At 39.6% G+C, this 26,427-nt stretch overlaps 1 protein-coding gene across 1 annotated transcript in view; it reads right to left on the bottom strand.

Moving 5' to 3' along the window:
• The window catches only part of LOC109930936 (ras-related C3 botulinum toxin substrate 3), a 30,159-nt gene extending 10,155 nt beyond the window's left edge, over positions 1–20,004 (bottom strand). The window contains exons 1-3 of the mRNA XM_020530310.2: positions 19,755–20,004; positions 1,204–1,275; positions 995–1,112 (exon numbers count right to left, since the gene is read on the bottom strand). Coding sequence (XP_020385899.1) covers positions 995–1,112; positions 1,204–1,275; positions 19,755–19,789 — 225 coding nt within the window. The 5' untranslated portion in view covers positions 19,790–20,004. The remainder of the gene's footprint in view (positions 1–994; positions 1,113–1,203; positions 1,276–19,754) is intronic.
• Between the last annotated feature and the right edge of the window lie 6,423 nt (positions 20,005–26,427).

Raw genomic sequence — 26,427 nt, 5'->3', positions numbered from 1 at the left:
TACATGAACCTGTTGGGCTGTATGGCCTGTTTTTGTGCTATAAATATTTCATAACCATTAGATAAAGCCTTTAACAGCAGTTTTTTAAACTGGTGGTGAAATTTCAGATATAATCACTAAGTCAATTCGTCTTTTATGTTTATGGAAACACACCAAAGAAAATCTCATCAAATGTGAGTCTTTCATATTCAGCTTTACTGATAAAAACTCAATTTTCATAAACAATCTAAGAAAAGCAATCATAACACAAAATTATCAAAAAAAAACCAAGATGGAAACTGTTGCAGTCTTCATTGAAACCAGTGAACAAAAAAAGATGCTTCTGTGGTATGAATACTACAGGTTAGATTAATACATTGCACAATATAACTCAACAAAAACAGGTCATGATGGAATAGCTAATAGTTCCTAACGGCAAGACAGGTGTTACAACCTGTTACTGTAATGATAATAAATAGTATTATCCGTCGCTGATTAATACCGCATGTTGATTAATTAACCTGGTTAAGTCCAGAAAATGCCAATGGCTTTGGGCAAAGATGTGCCAGACCTTAGAAGAAAGCCAAATGACCCAGGAGTTAATCCTTGAATGAGTCCAACTGCAAGCTGCAATACAACTGATGTACGCGATGGGTCATAATAAGAGCAATCATGGACAGTATGAAAGCCAATATCAGGGTTCATTCAAAGAGGTCTGGAGGATATCCACAGGAGCTCCAACCATCACCGGCTAATGATTATGAGACTCTCTTCAATGCTTATTCTACATTGTTATCATGTTACAAATTTGCCGAAGATTTGTAAAGACATCAGACAAAGACAGGACAATATTTATGCCTTTGAACCGATTGCTCGACAGTGTCATGGTTCATGAGAGTAACATTTACTTGGATGGGATATGGGAAGATTTGTGGCATCTAAACTCCAGCAAATCCAACCTCCAGGATACGAAGGAAAAAAAATGCTAAGGACGGAAACACAAAAAGTAACATACCGTCTGTGGGTAAGAGAGGGGTCGGAGTCGGTCATAATCTTCCTGACCTGCTGTATCCCAGAGTCCCAAGTTCACTGGTTTCCCATCGACCATAACATTAGCTGAATAGTTGTCAAATCTGCAAAATTAAAACATTATATTTTTGCCTGCTGAATGAATGTTAAACAGTTTAAGAACACTTCATAAAGCATGGTACAATCAATACTTACACTGTTGGAATGTACTCTCCGGGGAATGCATTGGTGGTGTAGCTGATGAGTAGGCATGTCTTACCTACAGCACTGTAAATGCAAAGAAATCAGCATTAATAACAGAAAAAAAATCACAAGAAGAATCTAATTTGTGCTAAAATCTTATACACCTCGCCATAGAGAATCTCTGAATATAATCAAGCATCTTCCAAATTTATTACTCCAGGTTGCCGATTTTAACATTCATTTTGAAATACAGAGCTCTGACACATACTTTACAGCTCTTAATTCAAGGTTGCAGCACTAAATTTCTTTTGCGAACCAGTGGCAATAGCACGAGTAAAAATGTAGTGTAATTATAACTGTGTTGAACTTCAACATGTCAAACAAAAACTTTAACAACCTGAACAACAGAAATATATTAAAACCAAAATACTGAATGAATTATTAAGCAGAGTCAAGTCTCTAGTTTGATTGCACATCATTTCATCTTCACCCCTAGCATGCCCAACTTCCCCAGCCCCAGCTGCAGTTCAGACAAATTGTTTTAGCACACTGATACTCTTGCTATTCTACTTTCTAACATACTATCAATTCTGTCTGAATATTACAGGAGTATATAATTTTAAGAATATTCCAACTTATTACTTGCAACCTAAATACCAACAATGTACAGCAGCTTTTAAAAATATTACCATTAAAAATCAGTTTTAGTTTCTGTATGAAATACTATTATACTCAGCTATATTGACAGTACACAATATATCTATATTGCCATTAGACCCCAAAGATGATTGCTGGACTCAAAGCCAGAAATTCAACTGATTAAATTCTTTGGGTGAGGAATAGGTGTTTTTCTTTATAAAAATCACTGCCCCAGAGATAGACAACTCGTACCAAATGTGGAGAAAAAGTCAGGAGAAAAGGCTTGCATCATTACCCGAAGCCCTACTTTCATAATTTATAGATTATATATAAACACTGGAGGTGGTTTCCTGCAATATTAGACAGGGTTGAAATGGAGCCACCAGAAGAATGACAGGTTTCAAATTCAGTTTTCATATTGTGACAAGCTGTTTAACCTGGTGCAAAAACATTTTGGCTTGATGCAATACCCTGTTCTTGTGACTGTCCAGCTGCTGTGATGACAGGCTACAATCTTAAATTGTCATTGACATCTAACTCTTTCTTCGGCAATGAGATTGGACTGAACCAAAACAGAAATTGCTCAAAAATCTCAGCAGGTCTGGTACATCTGTGGACAGAAATCAAAGTTAATGTTTTGGGTCCAGTGACCCTTCTTCAGAACTGACGGTAACTAGGAAAAGGATAGTCTTTAATACAGAAGATGGAGTGGGGAGAGAAGGTGGAATAAACGATAGGTGAAGATAGAGCCCTAAGAGAGAGAAATACAGTTGGACAGACAAAGGCGTGGTTAAAGGTTGGTTGGGGAATGAATAGCTGCTAATGGAGACTATTAGTGACTGACAATGGGTAGTAATGTGGTAGCAGCCCATGTGATACCAAGGCTTGGTGTGTGGGGGTGAGAGAAAGCAAGGGGAAAGGCGTTTAAACCCTAAAACTGTTTTGAACTCAATATTAAGGCCAGAAGACTGCAGGGATTCCAAGTGGAAAATAAGATGCTGTTCTTCAAGCTTGTGCTGAGATTCGCTGGAGCACTGCAGCAAGCCTGAGATGGAGATGTTGGCCAGAGAACATGGTGATGTGTTGAAGTGGCAAGCAACTAGAAGCTCAGAGTCTTCTTCTGAGACAGAACGTAGGTGTTCTGCAAAACAGTTACCCAGTCGGCACTTCATTTCCCCCAATGTAGGGGAGACCACATTGTGAGCGGCTGTCTGTGCACTGTGAAGTTTTGCATCTAATAATTAGTTTCCTTCAAATCTAGCTTCTTTTAAAATGAGGAAACATCAGTAAACTACACTTATTACAGTACAATATATTGTGGGAGATATGCTGAAGATATTAAAAAGGGGAAATCTTCATGCAGAAGCGTCTAACAGATGTGACCTGGATCTAAAAGTCAGTTGTGCGAAACCAAAGCTCTTCACTACCACCAACATACTCCCATGAAGCCATTTTAGTTGAAAATGACTTGACCTTTGCACTTTTACACAATGTGAGGTCAACTAGTGTGGGTGTTTACATTCAACCACTATCTACAACACAGGTTAATGCTAGGAAGCACATAAACATAAGAATTAGAACAAGATTAAACCTTTCAGCCCCTCAGGCCTGGTCCACAATTCAGTAAGATCATGGCTGTTCTGATTGTTTCTTCAACTCCACTTTCCTGCCTATCCTAAATAACCTCAGATTTTTGACTAACAAGGGACTCAAAGACTCTCAATCCTCTAAAGAGAAATAAAGAATTTTCACCCCCATCTTAAATGTGATAAAACCTCTGGCCCTGATGTTTCCCACTGTGGGAAACATACTTTCAACTCCGCTCAAGTGTCCCCCCCCGTACCTTAAGTACTGTATGTCAATAAGATCACTTCCAATTCTTCTGAATTCCAACGGATAGGCCCAACCATTCCAACATGCTTTTCTCATAATACCTCCCTAGATTCCTGAATCCTACATTCAAATGAGTGGAACCTTCTCACATTTACATGCCTCCTTAAATATGGTGACCAAAACAGTACACAATACTCCAGTTGTGGTCTCACCAACATCCTCTACAAATGTATCAAAACAGCCCTAATTTTATATTTCATTCCCTTTGCAATGAAGGGCAATATTTCATTGATATTCCTAGAAGATAAGTGGTTAAAATATCCAAATTCTCTCTAGTTAACTAGAAGACCATCATTAATGTGGACATTCATTCTTAACAGTCACAAACAAGCAAACATCAATATAAAAGTGCTTCAACTTGTTCTACAGCATAGCAACCTCCTCAGGAAAAGGAAGGTCCGAGACTATATTCTACTCAGTATAATACTATTGATTTTAGCTTCCCAGCTTTGATGGAAAAAATTCACTAGTTTAAATAATAAAGACAGGGGCTTCCCAATTCAAGTACAATATTCAGTAGTAGTGCAGATGTGTCGTGACCATAGCTTCTAGAGGTTGGGAATCCTGAATAAGCCAATGTGTTTTCCAGGGTGCAAACAACATATTTGTTACTCCATAGGTTTGACAGGAGACCTATGAAACAGGCCCAGTTCTTTCTAGAGGTGCCAATGCTCAATGAACCTAGAGTCACGGAGTCAGAGTTGTGCAGCATGGAACGTACCCTTTGATCCAACTCATCCATGCCAACCAAATATCCTAAATAAATCTAGTCTCATTAGCGAGCATTTGGACCATATCCCTCTAAAACCCTCCTATTCATGCACCCATCCAGATGCCTTTTAAATGCTGTCATTGCACTAGCCTCCTCCACTTCCTCTGTCGGCTCATTCCATACACATACCACCCTCAGAGAGAAAGCTGCCCCTTAGGTCCCTTTTAAATTTTTCCCCTCTTACCTTAAACCAATGCTTCCTAGTTTTGGGCTTCCCTACCCTGGGAAAAAGGCCTTAGCTATTCATCCTAGCCATGCCCCTCATGATTTTATAAATATGTCATCCCTCAGCCTCCGATGCTCCAGGGAAAATAGTCCCACTCTATTTAGCCTCTCCCTGTAGCTCAAATCCTCCAACCCTGGCAACATCCTTGTAAATCTTTCTTGAATCCTTTCAAGTTTCACAACATCTTTCCTATAGCAGGGGGACCAGAACTGAATGCTGTATTCCAAAAGTGGCCTAACTAATGTCCTGTACAGCTGCAACATGACATCCCAACTCTTGTACTCAATGCACTGACCAAATGCATATTTCATTATTTTGTCTACCTGTGACTCCACTTTCAAGTAACTTTGAACCGGTACTCCAAGGTGTCTTTATTCAGCAACACTCCCCAGGACCTTACCATTAAGTGTATAAGTCCTGCCCTGATTTGCCTTTCCAAAATGCAGCACCTAACATTTATCTCAATTAAACTCCATCTGCCACTCCTTGGCCTACTGGCCAATCCGTTCTGGTGTTACTCATTTCCTTTTGAAATACCAGTAAGGAAAAGAACAAACTTAATTTGAAACATGTATTACTCGTTCGTTTTCTATCATACTTTAATTTCTCATTATTCTTTCAGTCACTCTTTGCTACTTTTTAACATTCTGGCCTGCAACTTATCTCTCAAAATTACATGCTTCTTTTTATTAGATATCATTAATTGCCTTAGCTGTGGTATGTCCTTTCCTTAGAAACATTTTTAAAACAACATTGGAATATATTTTTTGAGTTCTGAAACATCTCCTTAAATGCCTGCCACTAGATCTCTGCTGACCTATTTCTTAACCTAATTTCTCAGTTCACTTTAGCCAGTTCTGTCTTCTTGCCTCATATGTCCCTATTTAAATTGAAAACATTACTCTTAGACCCATTCTTCTCTCCCTCAAGCTAAAAGTGAAATTAAATAATTATGATCAGTGCTATCCAGGGACACCTCGGTTATGAGATCATTAATTAATCCTGTCTTATTGGACATTACCAGATCTAGTACAGTCTGCACTCTGGTTGGTTCTGGAAAATTCTGCTCAAAGAAACTGCCCCAAAAACACTCAATGAACTAATCATCCTGATTACCTTTGCCAATACGATTCACTCAATCCATGTGTAGATAAAAATCACCCAACTATCATGCCTTTTTTTTTTACAAGGCTCCATTATTTCTTTCTGTATACCTCGCCCTACAGTATGATTACTGTAATGGGACATATAAATTACTTCCACAAGCGACTCTTTTCCTGTACAATTTCTAATCTCTACCCAAACTGTTTCTACTGTTTTATCTCCAGAATCAAGATCTCCCTTGTCACTACTAACATCATGTGGGCAGCACGGAGGCTCAGTGGTTAGCACTGCTGCCTCATAGCGCCAGGGACCCAGGTCTGATTCCACCCTTGGACGACTGTCTGTGCGGAGTTTGCACATTCTCCCAGTATCTGAGTGGGTTTCTTCCGCGTGCTCCAGTTTCCTCCCACACTCCAGAAATATGCAGGCTAGGTGGACTGGCCATGCTAAATTGCCCGCAATGTTCAGGGATGTGCAGATGAGGTGGGTTATAGGGGGATGGGTCTGAGTGGGATGCTCTGAGGGGTGGTGTGGACATTGAGGGGCGGTGTGGACTTGTTGGGCCAAAGGGCCTGTTTCCACACTGTAGGGATATTATGATTCTATGATAATCCTTAAGTAATAGAGCAACCCCTGCATCTTTTCTTAGCTTCCTGCCCTACCCAAATCATGCATTATATCCCACTACAACAACTGGCAGAAGTCAAATTCAATTAATAAATCAGGAATTGAAAGCTAGTCTCATTAATGGCGACTATGAAACTTACATCAATTATTGTAAAAGACCATTTGATTCACTAGTACCCTTTAGGGAAGGAAACCTGGAATACACGTAATTGTGGACCCACAGCAATGTGGCTGACTTTAAACTGGCCTCTGAAATGACTGCAAGCTACTCAATTCAGGGATAGATGGGCATCAAATGCTGTCCTTGCTCGTGATTCCCAACAGCTACGAAGGAATTAAAATATCCTTGAGGGTTTGAGTACCAGTTGTAGCTATTTCAGAGGCATGGCTGCAAGATGTCAATCAGTTCATTTGTGCTTTAAATCCATCCATTTTGTTACGAATGCCACAGACCGATATAAAGTATTTAAGAGCCCTGACTTTATTTTTCTTTTAGTATTTTTGTAATCTGTAGCCTTAGCTGCTGGTGCACACTGAGGTTTGTATACTTTGTTCTTTGATGCCACATGGATGACTGGACTTTGTTACGAAAATTAAGAATTATATATCGTTTTACAAAGAGCAAAATACACACACACACACACATTTTGTATTGCCCAAACCAGATAAGAAAAGGCTTTCATGCATTCTCCTACAGCAGTCCACGTGTAAAATATTCCCAGGTATCCCAGATTAGAGCTGGGTGACATGAAGCCTCCATTTGAAACCTGGAATTCCAGTGTTACAGATTTTATTTTTATTCTCTCACAGGACGTGGGCATTGTTGGTTGGCCAGCATTTACTGCCCATCCAGAGCTGCCTTGAGAAGGTGGTGATGAGCTGCCTTCTTGAACCACTGTAGTCCATATGCTGTAGAATGCTCTTAGGGAATTCCAGGCTGTATTCCCATTATATGCTGCTCTTGTCCTTCTAGAGGGAAGGAAGGCTTAGAAGATGCTGTATAAAAATCTTTTACAAATTTCTGCAGTACATTTCGTACATAATACGCACAGCTGTTAATAGGCATCAGTGGAGGGGGAGACGGGATACTTGTGAATGTGGTGCCAAACAGCAGCAGGTTCGTTCTTAATGGTATCAAACTTTCAGTGCTGTTGGAGCTGCTCTCTGCTGATTGGAGTCATACCTGGCACATAGGAAGATGGCTGGAGTTCAGTCATCTCAGCTCTAGATAACTGCTGCACAAGTTCGTCAGGCTAGCGTCCTAAGCCCAAACACCTTCAGCTGTTTCAACAATGAACTTCCCTCTAACATAAATCAGAAATGGGGGATGTTCACTGACAATTACACAATATTAAGCAGCAATTGTGTCACCTCAGATATTGAAGAAGTCTGTGTTCAAATGCAACAGCATTTGGACAATATCCAAGCTTGGGTTGACAAGGGGCAAGTGATATTCACACAACACAAATGCCAGTCAATGACCATCTCTAGTAAGAGACAATCTAACCACCATCTCATGACATTCAATGGTGTCATCATCACTGAATCCCCCACTATTAACATCCTAGGGGATACCATTGACCAGAAACTCAATTGGACTCACCATATAAATAGTAGCTAAATGAGCAGGTCAGAAGCTAAGAGCACTGTGGCAAGTAACTCACCTTTTTACTCCACAGAGCCTGTCCACCATCTACAAGGCACATGTCAGGAGTGTGATGGAATACCCTCCACTTGCCTGGATGGAAAGAAGCACTCATGAAGCTTGATGCTATCCAAGTCAAAAGTGGCCCACTTGATTGGCACCACATCAACAAGCATCCACTCCCTCCACCACTGACATTTAGCAGCAGCAACATGCATCACCTACAAGATGCACTGCAAAAATCTGCCAACGATCCTCAGCTAGCACCTTCCAAATCCATCCTTCAATATACCGCTGGGTTAAAATCCTGGAATTCCCTCCCAAAGGGCATTATGGGTCTACCTATGGCACACGGATGCAGCAGTTCAAGAAGGCAGCTCACTACCACCTTCTCGAGGGCAACTCAGGATGGGCAATAAATACTGGCCAACCAGTGATGCCCATGTCCACATGTGAATAAAAGCCTAAGTGGCCCTGGTGAAACAGAGGGTCAGTTGGTGAATGGACTCCGTTACCATATTTCTGGCCAACCCCTTTGACAAACATGAGTCATCCTGCAATTCTGAAGCACAAGTCTAGAAATCAGTAACAAATGATTTCTATCATCACTTATCTTCTCTTACACTTTGCATCCTGAGAACCAATTCTTGAGAATAGAGGCTATTATAAATTTTCCCTAAAAGGTGCATTGGTTAATCACAAAAAGTTGGAATGATCCCAGATCTCTATCCACTGATGCATATTTAGCCCATGAGTAGAAGGCACACAAGGAAAGAGGCAATTCCAGTTCCAAACCACTACCATTATTGTTCTTAGGCTCGCTTTCCTGAAGCCATTTCTAATGATCTTTTATCTTGGTCTCAGTGATGGGTGCTGAAATGCCAATTGCGTTTTAGATAGGACTTCACAATTTATTAAATCAGTTGCCGACATAAAAATTGCAGTCGTGCCCCATCTCTGGGTCAGAAGTCCCACGTACTTCCAGCATGTGTTCTAAAACGTCTGAATAAATTGATTAAAAATAGCTAAAAGCTGACTTTTGAATTCCAGATCAAGAATCTAGTATGAAAGACAAAAAAAAAGTGTTGTGTAGAATGTGCTTGGATCATCTTGTTCTTAGGCTTTTCTTCCCCATCCCCATGGAAACAAGCTGGTATTGGTTAGGATTTCTTGTTTCTTTTTAAAAGAGTAACAGTGGGATATTCCTAAACAACAGATTTTGTGTCATCAACTGCAAACTATACGTCAAGCTACTGCAAGTTACTAAAATCAGGTTGGGGTGTGGTGGTCTAAAATGATGAGTAAAATCAATATTTTGAGAAGCAACAATACTAACATGTTACCAATGCCAATGCACATGGGTATATTTCTTGTAAATAGCAGATGTGTGACAGAAAGGGGCAGAAAGAAAGGAAGGTTAAAAAACCCTTGTTTTAAAAAAAAACCATTACTTTAGCTAACACCATGGTTAAGCGCATGAGTTGTTCAAAACAGGAAGGTCCTACGCTTGACTGCTCATCTCTGTAGTTAGCTTCTATATATAAAACATGCATGCCATTGCTAATTACTATCCAAAAAAAAAAATCTATACACATGGCTGATAGTAGGAAGACTGGATTGAACTTAGCTTTGTTACCCAATGGTTGAATAAACTCCCATTAACTGACAGCATTAACATTTACTTCAGCGACATCCATGACCAGAGCAGTTCTACCACATGGCCAGTTTAAGACTGTACCTTCAAGTTAGAAGTATGCAAAACAGGAGGAAATTATTTTTTTTAAATTCAAAAGTCTCGGACCAGGAATGATGTGGGAATGGGGAGAAAAACACTTCCCTTATAGCTGTTGCTGTATGTCTAAGAAATCTTTATATCATTGTGACCAGTCAATTGACCATTAACAAAAGGCAGGAAAAACTCCAATTAGCATCAGCAGGAGAAAAACAGCAAATTAAAATTACAGACATCATCTAAAACGGAACTTAATACCTCATGATATTCTTGGCAACATAACATTAGTTTAAAGGATTCAATTTCAAATGATGATTGAAGCCTGGCAGCTGGGTAGCTATTTGTTTATACAAAATTTGCAGTGATTTTTCAGTCTAATCTCTCTAGATATTGAACCAGATTTTTTCAAATGAAATACAAATGAAAACACCCAGTCACGGTAATTTAATTTAAACATGAAAATAATGTCATTGGTTACAGCAGCAAAGAGTGGAATACTGTTTTGACTTGCTGTACAACCATGGCAGGTAAGCTAGATTACAAATGAATGGGCTCAGACATCCACTGAATCAGGCATTAAAATCAAACTACTCAATTGAAAATTGTTTGATTTATTGTGTACTGCACTGAGTAAGGCTAATACAGATCAACTGCAGGCAGCTAGCCATTATTGAAAAACTTTCTTTGTACCTCCCAATCTGAGAAGACAGAAGAAAATAATATAAAATTACTCAAACCATACATTATGCTACACTCCACCCCACTTCAAGAACTGTGTATTAAAATGTAAATTGATCCATGTATATAATTTCATGATTTCATGATATCATAAACCAACATTACCAATACTTCAAAATTTAAACAGGTTGGGCTGCTGAATGTTTCTGTTGCGATTGCAGTAGAAATATGATCAAGATCACCAGAAGTAATTTACATCAAAAATATTCCTCAATAGGAGCAAATCGTTAACAAATATATAATTTGATAAGTAATGAAAAGAATTTATTTCCTCTTCCTTCCCGTATGCTGTAAATTCACCATCCTTCACTTCTGACTGGGCATCTCCCTCCATTTCCACTACCTTGAATTCATTCTTTCAACCTCTAATTGTATCAAGTCTGATAATCAACTCCACTTGATGGGTGTGACCATGAAATTGATTGATGCATCTTAATTAAAGATCCTGAAACATCTCATACTATCAGCAGATATGTAATACCTGCAAATTTTCAGTTTGTTTGACCTTAACTTTGGGATTAAAGAATAATTTGGACCACAAAAGGTTTCTTCTGCTGTCCCTTTGCCATATTCCCTCTTTCACGAGAAAGCACAGTTCTGAAGATGGGTCTCTGGACCTGAAACATTAATTCTGTTTCTCCCTCTGCAGATACTGCCAGACTTGCTGAGGTGTTCTAGTAATCTCTGATTTAGTTTCAAATATCTGCAAGAACTCTGTTCACCTAACAGTGGCTTTACACCTTCTGACCAGGAATGAACTCTCCAAGTTTAATGCTTGATGTATCATGACTCATCTTTCATGTCTTGCTTTACTCTTACTTTGCTGTTGACCACAGGTTTTAAACAAACCTTACCGGTGTCCTAAGAGCAATTTTAAAAACTAAACAAAGTGAGCAATCTGTTATAAATTGTGAGGTTATTCTGTTAACAGAACAGACTATATTCTGGACTGTGTCAAACAGAAACGTAGAAATTGCTGCCTAGTTCATTACCAAGTAAATATTTCTGCAAAGACCACTTCACAATTTGTACATTTCTTTCCATAGCACCATTCACGCTAGGTGAGATGATGCTACAAGACAGCATATTTGATTCCACTATTACTCAGAATTATTTCAAACTCTTCATACAAACTGTGGATCATTACCTAATACCAATTTCTCTGACAACCCAAGTTCTTAAAATCTCAATAGGTTGGCATTTATCCACTTGCTGCAGCTATTAACTAGAACAACTCAGCAGGTCTGGCAGTATCTACAGAAAGAGAAACAGAATTAACATTTTGGGTCCAGAGACTCATCTTCAGAACTGTGCTTTCTCTTGAAAGAGGAAATATGGCAAAGAGACAGCAGAAGAAACCTCTTTGTGCCTACACTGGAACAAAAGAAAACGTTTTGTTTCATTAATTTCTTATTCTGAAACACATTTCACAACTTTTCAATACTTTCATCTATCTTTGGGTAACAAAAGTTATTGCCATTGCTTTCATACGTGCAATCCCTGTGTGCTCGCAATGAAGTTCCTCTTTGAAATATCTTTAGATCTTGGTGGAATAATGACTCTTAAACCCCAAAGGAAATAGTCTCAATCCACACAGCTCATTTTTAAGTGGGAAATACTTCCCCAATCTTTAGGTCAGCCATTCATGAGATAATTCAGCACTTTACAGAGCAGCACATACTTGAAAGTTGTGTCACTGATTTGTCTAGCAGACACCAGAATATCATCTGTGTATGCAAAGCAGGTAACTCACTGGCTCGAAACTGCTCAATCTTCAGAGGAAATATTTTCAAAAACATTTGCATGCTTTGCAGAAGTGCAGCATTTAATATTATACCAATGGCCAATTTTATAGTTTGGTTCTCCTTGCTCAAAAGACCACTTCTTGCTCTCATGGCACTTTCTCAATGTCAAGCAAACAGTCTTAATGATCTGTAAACAGCCATATTTTCTTAAGCCTAATCCTTCCCACCAGTGAGACTTGTTTCTTTCTACTATCAATGGCAAGTAATAGGATGCACCATCATTTTCCAGTCTAACTTTAACTTCACCTGACACTGGAATACGGCTTTGGGATAACTAATCAACTTCACATCAGTTTTACATAATGAAATGTGACTTGGGTAGTTTGGGGATTCTTCCAGGATAATTAACACTGTTTTATGAAGAATTAAAGCGAGTTGTGAATCTTTAGTTTTCATTTTTTTTTACTGTAGATTATATCTTCAGCCCTTTTACTCTCATCTTCCATGTGCTGTTTTTCTTACTCTCTAATGAAGTCTTGCTCAATATCAATTTCTGTTTCCATATCTATCATACACATATTTAAGAATTTCCATACTCAACTAATCTTAACTCCACCATCATCTTAACCTGGGTTATGGATGCAACTGAGAGCATTACTATTTCCTTTACTCCAGTCATAGGAACAGGATCAATATTCCCATAGACATAGATAGCCCCATTTCAACTCAATGACTGGTGGTAAAGATATCGTTTAAATTCCTAATTCAGACTGTGAATTTGGTGCTATGGCCTGGACATCACTAAAACCTAGTATCCTTCCCCTATAGGTTCATGAAAGAACTGATGGACAATACTCAAACATATTTTCATTCAGTTACAGCACAGAAAAAAAGCAACATCAAGTTCCCCTGCAGTCTTCTGATTCACCTAATCTTAGAGAATTCTACATTTCCTTCCCCCAGTGGCCTTATTTCTGTTTCCCACAATCATTGCTTAAGGTCAAAATGCGACTGTCAAATTTATAACAATTAGTGCTCATTTTTGGACAGTGTTATACTTTAATGTCCAGTAGGAACGGGATTGAGACAATCCAAACTCAATGAGCTTAAGAAATAACAGAGGAAAACCACTTTTTATCTCATCCATTTGGGCCAATTTTAGACCCAGGTTACAGTTTTAAAAAGATATTTCAAACCATTGCTTTGCTCAATAGTTAAATCACAGGTTAATAGAAAATAACCTATATCTCATGGATTCCCTTCCTTGTTTCTGTTGTAGATTCTGCAACAATCTCTGACAGTATACTGGCACTGAAATGGTGTACATGATAATACATACGCAAATGCCATCACGATAACAGCTTTCTTGTGACTGACCATTATGGTTATGATATTAGAATAAACTGGTGAACTGAATGTCAAGTAGAGGTAGTCATACTCATCTGCTTCTGCCATCCAATCAGTACTTTGCCTCCAGAGGCAGGGGCATCATCTCATGCTGTGTCTAGGTCAAAGTACTGATGAGTGGATAGTCGGCCTTGTTCTAAACAAATTTTAGCAAGCTTATCCTGGAACTACTGCACAGCAAAGGGGAAATTTCTCAAAACCAAAGCCTATTATTCATATACTTTCCCAGAGAAAAATGTGTAAAACTCTCAAATATACCCTTTTACCCACTATATCAAGACCAGTGAAAATGACCTTGGACAACAATGGGAATTGCATTTATTCAGTCACTACAATACAATTACCCCAAGTGCAAACAGATAGATTCATGGACCATAATCCACAAAACTTCAGAATTAAAAAAAAGGCCCACAGAATTCTACTGGCTAAATACAGAATGCATCCAGATTAGATTGCTTATCACTTTTGAAACATAAAGCAACATAAAATCTATTTCTACACAGAATTCTTTACAGAACACACTTTCTGATGGATGTCACATATTCATCAGAATGTTATAGTATTTTAAAAATATTAAAACAATTCATTTATCTTTATTAACTGCAACGGCAAAAACAGTGCCGAAAACAATTGATTTGATAGGGAGTGGCATTTACAATAGTCAAATATTTTGAGTTTATATAATCTGGAAATGTGTACATCAGTTTTTGGAGCACAGAATTTGGGGTGGGGAGAAGAGACAGAAATTACAGACAGAAATGTTGTCGAAAGCAGAAAATAAATACTTGACAAACCTTTTTTGTTTGTCAAATATTCAATACAAAACAACGCAATTCACATCAAATTCCTATTAAAAACCTCACTGATTCTGTTACTTTCATGTTTTGTAACAAAATCAATGCTTCTTTGATTAATGATTAGAAATTAATTCTGCAGTGCTACACAATCTACAAGGACAATAAATTATGCAGCATAACACAATATATATTTAACTTCGAAACATTTATTAAAGAGCTGTGGCATTTTAAATAATCTGTCCATTATATTGGAATTAAACCCCCTACAAGCTCTCAAGGTGCAAACCAAACAATTAATGTTGCTAAGTAACCAGAACCCTAATTCTTTGTCAGAAAACTGCATCATGTCAGTTGAGATAGCACATTCCAAGCAGAGCTCACTATTTCACACTTCTCTCAAGACCCTCCTCATTGGTTCGTGATGATGTAATGATTAACAGGGAAGAAACATACGCAAACACAGAAATGCAAAACGTAATTCACCGGCAAAAAAGCCCAGCCGAATGCAGCAGTTGGTAACAAAGCTTGACTCGGACACCCAATTTGTCACCTTTGTAGCTCACATACCATGACTCCACACCCTTCCCCCAAAAATCACTTCTTCAAAAGAGAAAATAGATGAGAAAGCACACTGAATATTTTTCTTCTGACAAAGCAATTATAGTAAATGAGAGCTAGTATTTAGGCATAAAACCATAAATTATCTTAAAAGGTACTTGTAGCCTCCAGCACTTCAGGCAGTGATCCTTCCTCACTCAAACCTAGATACAGTGTTGGCAGGACAGTCAATGAGATTGGATAGCAATATGGAGTTCAATCTTTTTTCTACTGACAACTACGCACCGAGTCACTGGTAAACGATTAGAGTGCAAATCTTAGTTGATTTTCCCTCTCCCTAACTGGGAATGCTGAGGCCAGCAATAGAATCCTTACTACTACCCCGAGATGAATACCACAATACTGACAATGACAATCTTTTCCTTCCAACTCAAATTAAACATTAACATTGTTATTAACTAAAAGGTATCATTTAGCCAAAAAATGAAGATCTCAAAAATAATTATATGATTTGCACTTGTTGAGCTGGTTTCCAATAAGACAGCCCCACCTTCCCTTCACATGCTTGTATAAAATAGTAGGTTTTACAAATCACTAATGCCAGCCCCACAGAGATTAATCATAAATACACAAACATGCCAATGTAGTTCAGGTGGATGTTAAAGATCAGGGTATTTTCCGTATATTGTAGTCAACATTCATACTTCAAACAAAACAAACTAAAAACACAGATTAACTATCCCCTCAACTTGCTGAGCTTGGCTGCTGAACTGTTGAAGTATTTACCTAAATAAATAAAGTAGCAGTCACCAGACTTTGAAAATGAATCAATTATTCTCCAAATACATTCAATAAAACATGGATCTATGCACCAACATATGGTAAAATGATGAAGCAGTGATAACACAAAGGTGTACATGTAAAAACATTTCACAATTATGACTGGAGCAGTTCCCCTAGCATACTTGCCTCAGACATGGCCACGTGAACACTAGCTAGTTTGACTGCACCCATTCCCCTCTCCTGGCTTATAAGGAAATATAGTAAAAGTGCAGCTCTCTTAAAACAGGCAAGCAATGGTTGCAAGTTGAACAAGAATATATGTAGTGAAGAAAGTAAGAACTTAAGATAAGAACATAAGTTTAAAAAGTCATTCATGGAAGAAGAATGCAAAAATAAAATTCCACTCAGAAGAGAACTGATAGGGAGAAGACCTATAACATGCAATGATGACAAATCTCAAATGGTTCACTGAGCAGTGAATTGAATAAGATGAAAGTTCAATTTTTGACTAACTGGAATGACAAGAATCAGGAGACAGCCCTTATCCAGAACCCTGCAACCATTAACTAAAGCAAAGGGTGGGAACTGCGATCATCAACTGTGATTCTTTCCAGTGACTGCAGAAATAAATATTTGAAGGATGCATTCTATCCCAGCAGTTCATGACATGTTAAATTTAGCTTTAGATTTTATTGTCACATATACTCGAGTACAGGAATACAGTGAAAAATATACAAAATTGTCATTCTCTGGCACCATCTCAGTATACCAAAGAAAGGATTAAAAGCAGAAGCAGAAATAAAAGAAACAGCCAAAAGAGAAGGAAACATCCAGATGACTCTCCTGCCTCTACCACGAGTCCTTGCCGTCAGAAAAACAAAGCCACTAAGATCAGAGTTTGGTCAAAAATTCCTGTTGTCCCTGCCAAAAAAAAAAACTATTTTCCAAATGAAGGGTATTGTCATACCTACAGCAAATGGACTGCAGCAGTTTAAGAAGGCAACTCAGCATCACCTTCCCAAGAGCAACTAGGGATGGGCGATAAATGCTGACCAGCCAGAAAAACCCATGTCTCATGAGAGAAAACGGAAACAAAATACATCTGATGACATTTTTACAATATTACCATGAATGGCTTAAGTAGAATTACTAACCAGCACAGTAACTTGGTGTGATTGATAAAACCATGACCGATGCAGTCTGTCCTCTGCTAGCGTTACCCTTACCACCTTAGTTTTTGCTGGCAACTTCTTTATTGTTATCACAATGCACACAGTTTTAAAGTCTCCCCATCCCGGCCTCATTGCATGTTCAACCCTCCCTCTCACCCCTGCCTCCTTGACCCGACAACCTGTCTATCTTCTCTCCCACCTTTCCACCCCTCCCACCTCACTGACCAATCCCCACCACTCCCTTTCTGCACTCACCTATTACCATCTCACCTACCTTCCCCAGCCCCACCCCTCCTCTCTCTAGTTATTCCTGGGCTCCCTTCCCTCTCCCCATTTCTGAAGAAGGGTCCCAAACCGAAACGTCAACTTTGCTGCTCCTCTGATGCTGCCTGGCCTGCTGTGTTCCTCCAGCTCCACACTGTGTCATCATTAAATCAACAGTGATGCAGATTTCCAGATGTAAATGAGTGATCCCCAACTCATAATTTTAATACTGATCTTTAGAGCTAGGAATATTGACTACTGTATAGTGTCCAAAATCCTAGATGTTGTACATCATGAACCTGGTAAATTAGAGCTCAAAGTGGAGAGATTTCTTAGCCCCACTGAAGCCATCGCTATTGATTTTTTCCCTTCCCTTCCAAAAATACGCAGACAACAAGTTAAGAAAATGACTAATTTTCTTCAGCACAAAATATCACTCACAATTTAGACATACTCTTTTAAAGCAAAAATCTAACCCAACATCTCTCATTTAAAATTTTAATAGCTTTTGGTTTACAAAAAGCCTTCACTATAGCACAGACCTCCAGCTGCAAAAGTTCAATGCCTGTAATTACATCCTCAATTTCACTGCCAAAATTCTACATCAGCTTGCAAAGGCATAATCACTGGAAAGCATTGGAGAGGGGAATTAGGGAGACATGTCATTCACAATCATCGGTTATGTCATCCTTCTCTTTGACATTAATCTCTCATCCCCCAATTCTTAGGTAGGTTTTTACTTCTGGTTTCATTGGTAACACACTGTCCTTGTTATGGTGTTTCAGATGGATGTAGAGAGAAGCAAGCAGCTTCTCTGCTCAACAACAAAAATTTACCTGACAACTTTTCCCAGTGCTGATGTTAACTTTTGCACAAAATGACTTCCACATCAGCCTATATATCAAAAGCTGACATAAAGTAACTTAACTGTACACTAACTATTTTGAGGTGTATGAAGGCATGTTCAAGAACAACATCCCCCCTCCCTATTTTCTGCATATAAACCAACATTTTCCCAGCTTCTTGAGGAAGGGTCACCAGACCCAAAGCATTAACTCTGATGTTTTCTTCACAGATGCTGCCAGACCTGCTGAACTTCTCCAGCAACTTCTGTTTCTGTTCCTGATTTACAGCATCCACAGCTCTTTCAGTTTTAATCCTTGTTCCCTTCTTTACACATGAACTGTTCCACTTAATGGCTTGGTGAGTTGATGAGATCTGTATGGCAGTTATCCAACCCATGAAATGAATAGTTCAAGGGAGGGAAAATTAAATGACACAACAAATCCAAAAATATATATACAGAATTTTAAATCTTTGAGCAGAGTATTGAAAAAGGAATCCAATACTTCACAAACGAGCACTATAAGCAAATCTTCAGCCTAAATAAAAATCTGACAACGTTACACGTATAGTTTGAGTATACACCCAGGTTATATACAGTTCATCACCACTTGAGCTACCATCTTATCACATATATGTTCTGTGCTTAAAGTACAACGACCACTCCAACTGTCAGTGTTATTAGACAGCAGTATGCATCAAGGCTCTGCATATGTACTGCACATATTCACAATTTCTCAGAACACACAACCAGATTCCACAGACACAGCTATCAAAACCAAAACCAGCAACTCGATTAGAACCATCCTCTAGTCCAGAGAAGCCAGTTTTTCAAGAGTGCATACCCAGTGTTGAGCCACTGTCCATCTCGCCAGCCATCTTGCAGCACAACTCTAGCTAGTTATTTACTCCATGGAAGGGCTGTGTGAACCATATCACAAATAGATACCAGCCATTACCCACCAAATACACATTCATTTATGTACATTTCAGTTGTCGTTTGTGCTCATCTCTTCCACACTTCGTACATTAAAAAAAAACTTTGTGCTAATCTCTTTCACACACTCCCTTCCAGGTCATCCCTTCATTTTTGATACCAGCTCTCACAAATTACGGAGGGTTCCAACCACCTTTCACACCAGTGGTGTGGAAAGAGGAATAAACTGTGAGCCATTTAAGAGAAATGCTCAGGTCTGCGAGGAGGTTAGGAAGAAACCATGAATTGTCGCTATGAAAATGAATGCTACACGCCTGGCTGGGGCTGGGGCAAGTGTCTCGATTGTTCCTCCACCAACATAACCAGGGAGCAATCTCGGAAACTCAATGCTAGGGCTGGGAGAAAGAGACCTATTTCATTTTTTTTAAAAAGAAAACTGCATCGAAATGGGATGCATACAAAAAAAAATCAAAGCGTCGCCTATTTAATGTAATGGATGCCAAAATGAACCCTAAATGCAATAAAAAAATAGAAGCGCTGCAACAACGTGAGTTAATTTTAAATAAACACAATGATTTTTCTTTATGCTTCCCAGACACAGCCCAGGGGCTTGCAGCTATGTTCGTTTTCTTTTGTAATTTTCCCCCCTCTCTCTCAGGTCACGGAGACGAACGGACTTACCCGTCCCCAACAACCACACACTTGATGGCCTGCATCGGGAGAGATTCCTGCAAATATCCCTCAGCACAACAACTTTCACTTGTTTAAAAATAATCGGAGGAGGGGGGGGAAGAGGAAGGGGTGGAGAGAGAGAAAAAAAACACCCGATTATTTCTCCCTCAGGTTCCGAGGCGGTGAATCTCCGCAAAGAGGAGCCGGTGCGGCTGCGCTCGAGCCAGAGCCGAACGCCTTCGGTCATTTCCGTCAGCGGCGGAAAGGGCCGAAGGTGCGGGGCGGGGGGCGGGGTCGCCGCTTTAACCCTATATATCCTGGATTCCTCCCAGACTGCAGACATGTGGGCAAAACTCCCTTTCACTTCATCCTAGGTCAGTTAGCTGGATAGCTAACTTCCAAATTAGAGTGACGCCAACAGAACGGGTTCAATTCTCACACAGCTGAGATTAACAAGAAGAACTCCCTTCTCAACCTCTGAGGCTAATTAAATCACTGTCAGTCGTCCCATGGTCTGGTAAGACTACGGTGACTTTACATTTTTACTTTTACACGCCTCATTAACCCCCACTAACCTACACTATCATTCACCAGAATTCTCATTCATCTCCATCAGCCTACATCCATTCTGCTATACCATATCTTCCACTTATCCACTCATTATCCCCAAGCTACACCACTATTTACCCGCCAACCCTCATTCACCGACAACCCGCATTCACTTCCACCAATCTCCTGCACTCCCACTGACCCCAGATTACTTACACATCCCATTCATCCCTACTCACATCACATATGCACAACCGAGATCCTGTTCATCTGTCACAGTCACCCCCACATCCTCACTTCTCCACATTCACACCAACAAATCATTCCCAACCTCACTCCTCCAATCAACCCCACTATATCATCTACTCACCATGATACTACATTCAACCCTCTCATTCACCTCCATCCTACTTGACAATAACCCCAAAACAATAACCTCCTTTCAGAAACCACCACTCAACTTCTTTATTTGCCCCAACACATCACACCTTCAACTTCTGACAACACTCCACAGAACTAATCCTCCCATTCACGTTCTTCCTACCAGACATTGAATCCCAACAATTATTATCGACAGCTCAAACTCCTATCCAAACACCTCCTCACACCCCCAATCCCACTAACCACATTCTTCACACCCCTAACCCTCAAATCTCTCCCACTCTGTCTGAACCCTCACCGCAATAACTCAAATTATCCTTTCATTAGCCAAATATAGGCCATTCTCCCAACGTGTCAGGATCATTTTGCAATAACTTACTTTCTTCCACAATTATAACATTTGCATAAATATTTATACAATCTGAAAACTCGCAGACATTCTCCCAACATATTGGTCATTGATATATGCAGCAACAGATAAAATGCTTTAATGCTGATTACTGTGATATAGTACTGAAAATTAGTCTACAAGCAGATCCATTGCAAATTCTGCCTATAGGTGTGTAGCCAATTATTAATCTGTTTTATCAGAAGAATCTCACTCAGTTTTGGGCATTGCTACTTAAGATATAATACAGATTTACCAGAATATCAGGGTTTATAAGGCTAAGTTATGTCGACAGGTGAATAAACTTGTCTTATAGAAAGTTTAAGGGGGAATTAGTTGAGGTGTTTAAAATTATAAAATCATCGATACAGATAAGTTGCTTCCTCCAGTGAGGAACATCCAGAAGGTGATTTAATCTTAAAATTAGAGATGGAGCATTCAGGAGTAAAATCAGATTGGCACATTTTCATGCAAAGTGTCGTCAGAATCTGAATTCGCTGTCCCAAACACAGTTGATGTTGGGTCAATCAAAATGTTCAAGACAGATATCAATAGATTTTTATTGTATGACAGCGATGAGGGGAATGGATCCAAGACATGTTAATAGAGTTGAGAAATAGATTACCCAGATCTAATCTAATGGAGCAACACTCTGAAGAGGCCGAATAGCCTACTTATGTTCCTGTGTTCCCACAAATGATCGTACCTAAATTATAAAACTTTCCTTGGGAAATAATATGGATATGCATGAATTGTGAATTTGGGGGTCTCATGCAGAGCCATAACATTGCAGCTGTTGGCTTTATGTCAGTGATACTCATTCCATGGAATGTTCCCAGGCATTCCAAATCTTTTTTACACTCAATGCGCTTATAACACAAAGATTATCAAATCTACACAGCACGGAAGTTTGACATTTTGTGACAAGCTCTCTCAACATTACAGAGATTTGAAATGAATCAACAGAAGGTGACAACAAGCTTCTGAAACATGCTGCAATGAAGAATGCAAGAATAGATAGTGAATTCTCAAGCTATTGTTTTGAATTACAATGCCCTGTGGAATAAAGGAATAGGAGAGTTGTCCAGTAGTACAAAACTTGAGTTTTGCTGCAGAACAATGGCGAAACTGATCTGCTAACTTCTCATTGTACATCGTGCAAAATCATGAGTAACATTAAAGCTGTCACTTTTGGTCCTGAAAAGTGCACAATCTATGTAAGATTACCCTGGAAAAGTAAAATATCTTAAAGGTTTGATCAACAGTTGAACCGACCTGCTTCACTCTGCTACAATGCAGTAACAACTTGAATAGTGATCACTATAAACAGAATGCTGCTGTAAGCCAACAAGAACTTCTGTCTATCATACAAATGAATAATATATGAATTTCAGTGCTGGTGTGATGATAGATATCTAGCTGTCTGTCCCAAAGATGAGTGGATCTTATCAAAGAGTGTATCCCTTCAGCAATTCACAATAAGCAAGGTGCTGACAGTGGATAACCAGCTACCCTTGCAAAACTCAAAACAGTGTCCAACATCGATGTGACACCACAGCATCTACTGTACAATCCTGACTGTATGAAGAATTACGCTGATAACCAATTTAGAGTCAGGCTGACAGTATGGCAAACTTATGTGTGCTCAAAGCTACATAAACTAATATTAAGGGCCCTTTTTCAAAGAAAATTGTCACACACACCGCCTATTTCAATGCAACAGAACAGGTAATAATAATTTTCTGGTTAATTTCTCAGGGCAATGGCTTGACCAGAATCAACCTGCTGTTTAAAATTTAAACAAAACTTGGCAGTTAACTGTCAGTCATCCATCACTGGTGCAATATTCACATCAGCACCTCTAGCAATCAAAGTCCACTTGTCAACAAATCAAGACTCTGTTCTTATACTGTATAAATGCTGTTTTTAAAAAGGTGTTAAGAATTTTTATCTTTCAGACAAAACAGGAATTCATTGTTTAATGTGTTGGATTATATTCCCTTTCTTATACTTCACTGGAAATATACTTGGTAATGAACAGTTATATTTTCTAGAGATGGGTTTATGTAGCCTAATTATATCAAAGCTTGGTTATCCAATGGTGAACTTACTTTTGATCTGATAATCCTGCATTTTGTTGCGTGGCGTATGGGAGTCTAGACTGGACTGTTGACAGCCTTGCTGCTGCATTTGACAGCAGTGAACTCTGCAACACACATACATGCCACATAGCACTAACACTGCCTATTTCCATCTCCATTACATCACTCTGTTCTGCTCCTGAATCAAGTCAACTGTTTCTGAAATCCTCATCCATTCCTTTGTTATCTCCAACACACTCCTGACTAAGCTCCCGTCATCCATAAAGTTTAGCTCTTACCAAAACTCTGCTGCCAATTTTCTATCACCTCATTCACTCATCATTCTTGCTTACTGACCTACAATAACTTCCAGGAAGAAATGCCTTGATTTTTAAATTTTCATCCTTGTTTTCAATTCCCTCCATGGCTTTACTCCCACTCTATCCCTGTAATTTCCTGCAGCCCATAACTTTTAGAGATATCTGTACCTTTCCAATTCTGGCTCCTTGCATAGTCCTAATTTTAATTGGTGTACCACTGAGGGCTATGCATTCAAGTCACTAACCCTCCCCACTTCAATTTCCTGTTTTTAGATTTTCAAAACGTACTTTGATTGACCAAATGTTTGGTCATCATTTTCACTGTTAGTGTGGTTGCCCATGTCTGTGCAGGGCCTCGATGCTTTGTTGTGCCCCATGGCATCAGTCCCTGGTCCATAAGGATAGATGGTAGTGGTGGTGGTGTGGAGTGCGAGGGGGCGGGTTTTGTATACCATGACCAACAATGTTATTATGTGGGAGTGGGTTACAAATACATGCAAATGTAATTGACTCTGATACGTTAGGCCTCCTGTCCTTCAACACTTCCCACTGCTTGGCTGGCTACTTGGGCAGGAGCGTTTATCTCAAGCAGTTCTCCAGCAGTGATAGTGTCAGGAAGGTGCACCACATGAGGGTCAGTGCTGCACAATGGCAGGGTGTAGACACTTGCATGCCAATGCTGTAACAGCACATGCGCATGACACCAATGTTCTTCTCCTGTGAACGCCCAGTGACCAGTTGTAGATGCAACCTCTTCTCACCGAGCGTATTTACAACCATCCTGCTGGACATTGCACAATGTCCATGTGCTTTATGACTGAAGTAACAACAAGCAGTCCTTTGCCGCTAGCTTTCAGCCTTAGTGTAAATGTGTCACTGAGATGCCCAACAGCACCCATCCCTCCCCTCGGTGCCCATTCTGCCAATCGCACAGGCTTCATATTTCACCAGCACATCACCGAAGCTGAGTAATTGTTCAGCTTCTACAACCAAACCCCCACATCTGTGATAACTGTGGCACATCCCTTTGGGTAACTTGACTAGTCAGTTCTAGGCAACCGCTAGACAGATCCCTGACTATTGTCCCCGATCATGGCAGACCCATTCCTAATGGTCTAGCCCCTGTGGAGACTAAAGACTAACCATGACCCATTCCCTGAAGGACAAAGGCACAGAACCTTGTATAAAGCCATCCTGATGCCAGGGACTGGTATGGGAGGCTGCCCTTGACTAACTGCTCTGGAACCCCCAGACAGGTGCTCATATGGAGTGGAATGCGGTCCGCTCCCTAAAGACTTTCAGACATACCCCATTGCTTACTGCAGATGCAGAGTTTGCTGTGACATAGTACAGGCGAAATGATGTCGTCCACTGACATACCAGATGATGTAACCATTCTCGACCGAACACTACGGGAAGGTGGCCACACTGTGCGGGTTATTGAAATAACTCCTCAGAGGCCAGCATCCATCACCAAGTTACCTTTTATTTACATGTGGTGAGTCCTTGACACTGATCCAACTCCCTCAGAGCCAGCTCTCAGTGAACAGGATATCTGACACTTCTGTTCTTACCTGTCAGTCAGGGCTCCCTGATTAACAGCCTCAATCTGCTCCAATCATTATATGAGGTCCACTTAACTGGAGTGATTGTAATGAGATCAGCCATGTGACTGCAGCAATTGCCAGCGCATCTCCCCGTGTGACTACTGTAGCCAATACAGTTTTGTATTGCTGATTGCTGGGGTTGTTTCATAAATGTGGGATTTCAGGGTACAGTGTCAGGGCATTATATAAATGCCACGATGGTGGTGATGATTCCCTGAATGTCAAGTGCCACTGCTCATGGCAAAAGAGTACATGTGACCGGTGCTTGTGGATTGTGACCTGCTCTGCAGAGTGTTTGGCCGTGGGAAACACAGGTCATTTTGAACTTAAACCTTCTAGGTACCTGCTGATTTCCATGTTGAGTTTTCCGGCTGACTAGTTTCTATGGTGACTTTGGCAAGATTATAACCCATGACGAGTCAGCACTTAACAAGCTGTTTACAAGCAATTAAGAGCATCAATTGGAAACTCACCACTTGCTGGTGACAATCTTGTCACACTGCTTTAATGGAGCACGAACGTTGCAGCCAGATGATCTTTTTACATCAAGATAACCATCTTGTCCAATTCCACCACAGGTCTTCCCATAGCCCCAGTGCTCATGAGCTCCATGGATTGGGCAGAATCTTATCTTGACATGTTCAGTAATTTTAGCCCAACACAGACTTTATGAATTGAATTCAAGCTGCTTTAACTTTGGATGCAACTTTTAAAAAAAATCTATTAAATAATGAAAAAAAAATTAACTGTTTGCGTTCTTCTCTCCTACTTTGCACCTGCTTTAATCATCCTGTTTGTGTACACGCCCATTAGGATTTAAATCAATGCTGCATATTTGAGTCTAATAAAAATTTGCAGCTGCTCAACATTATAAGCAATTTAGTTCCACTCAATATGCATCACATACCGAAAGATTTGGCATTGGACTTAGCATAAAGCTTGAGCCAACAGATTCAACTTGCGAAAATTTATGCCATTGTTTTCTGAAGTCATAGAAAAAGCTACAACCCGAAATGCGCATACTAAAACATAAGCTCAATGATCCATTTTTTAAATTAAAAATGGCACGAATGTGTTCAGCCACACAAAAGTTGCATTCAACACAAACAACTCAGATTAGATCGTTAATTGTTTCAGAGACTGTGCAAGACATTTTCCACCAGTGTACGTGCCAACTTCAGGTAGAATGCTCATGTTGCAAATTGGAAAAATAAAGGCATCCGATGTAGACAAAATGTAAGATGGTAATCATTTACCAAGAAATAAGCAAATATGTTGCACTCAGTAGGTTTTGGAGTCAACTTTGAGGAAGTAGATTTGTCTTAAGGCTATTATTATGCAGCTGAAAACAGCAGT

This window comes from Rhincodon typus, chromosome 23, assembly GCF_021869965.1.
Source record: "Rhincodon typus isolate 14 chromosome 23, sRhiTyp1.1, whole genome shotgun sequence".
Taxonomy (NCBI): domain Eukaryota; kingdom Metazoa; phylum Chordata; class Chondrichthyes; order Orectolobiformes; family Rhincodontidae; genus Rhincodon; species Rhincodon typus.
This window is presented reverse-complemented; position numbering and strand designations above follow the sequence as displayed.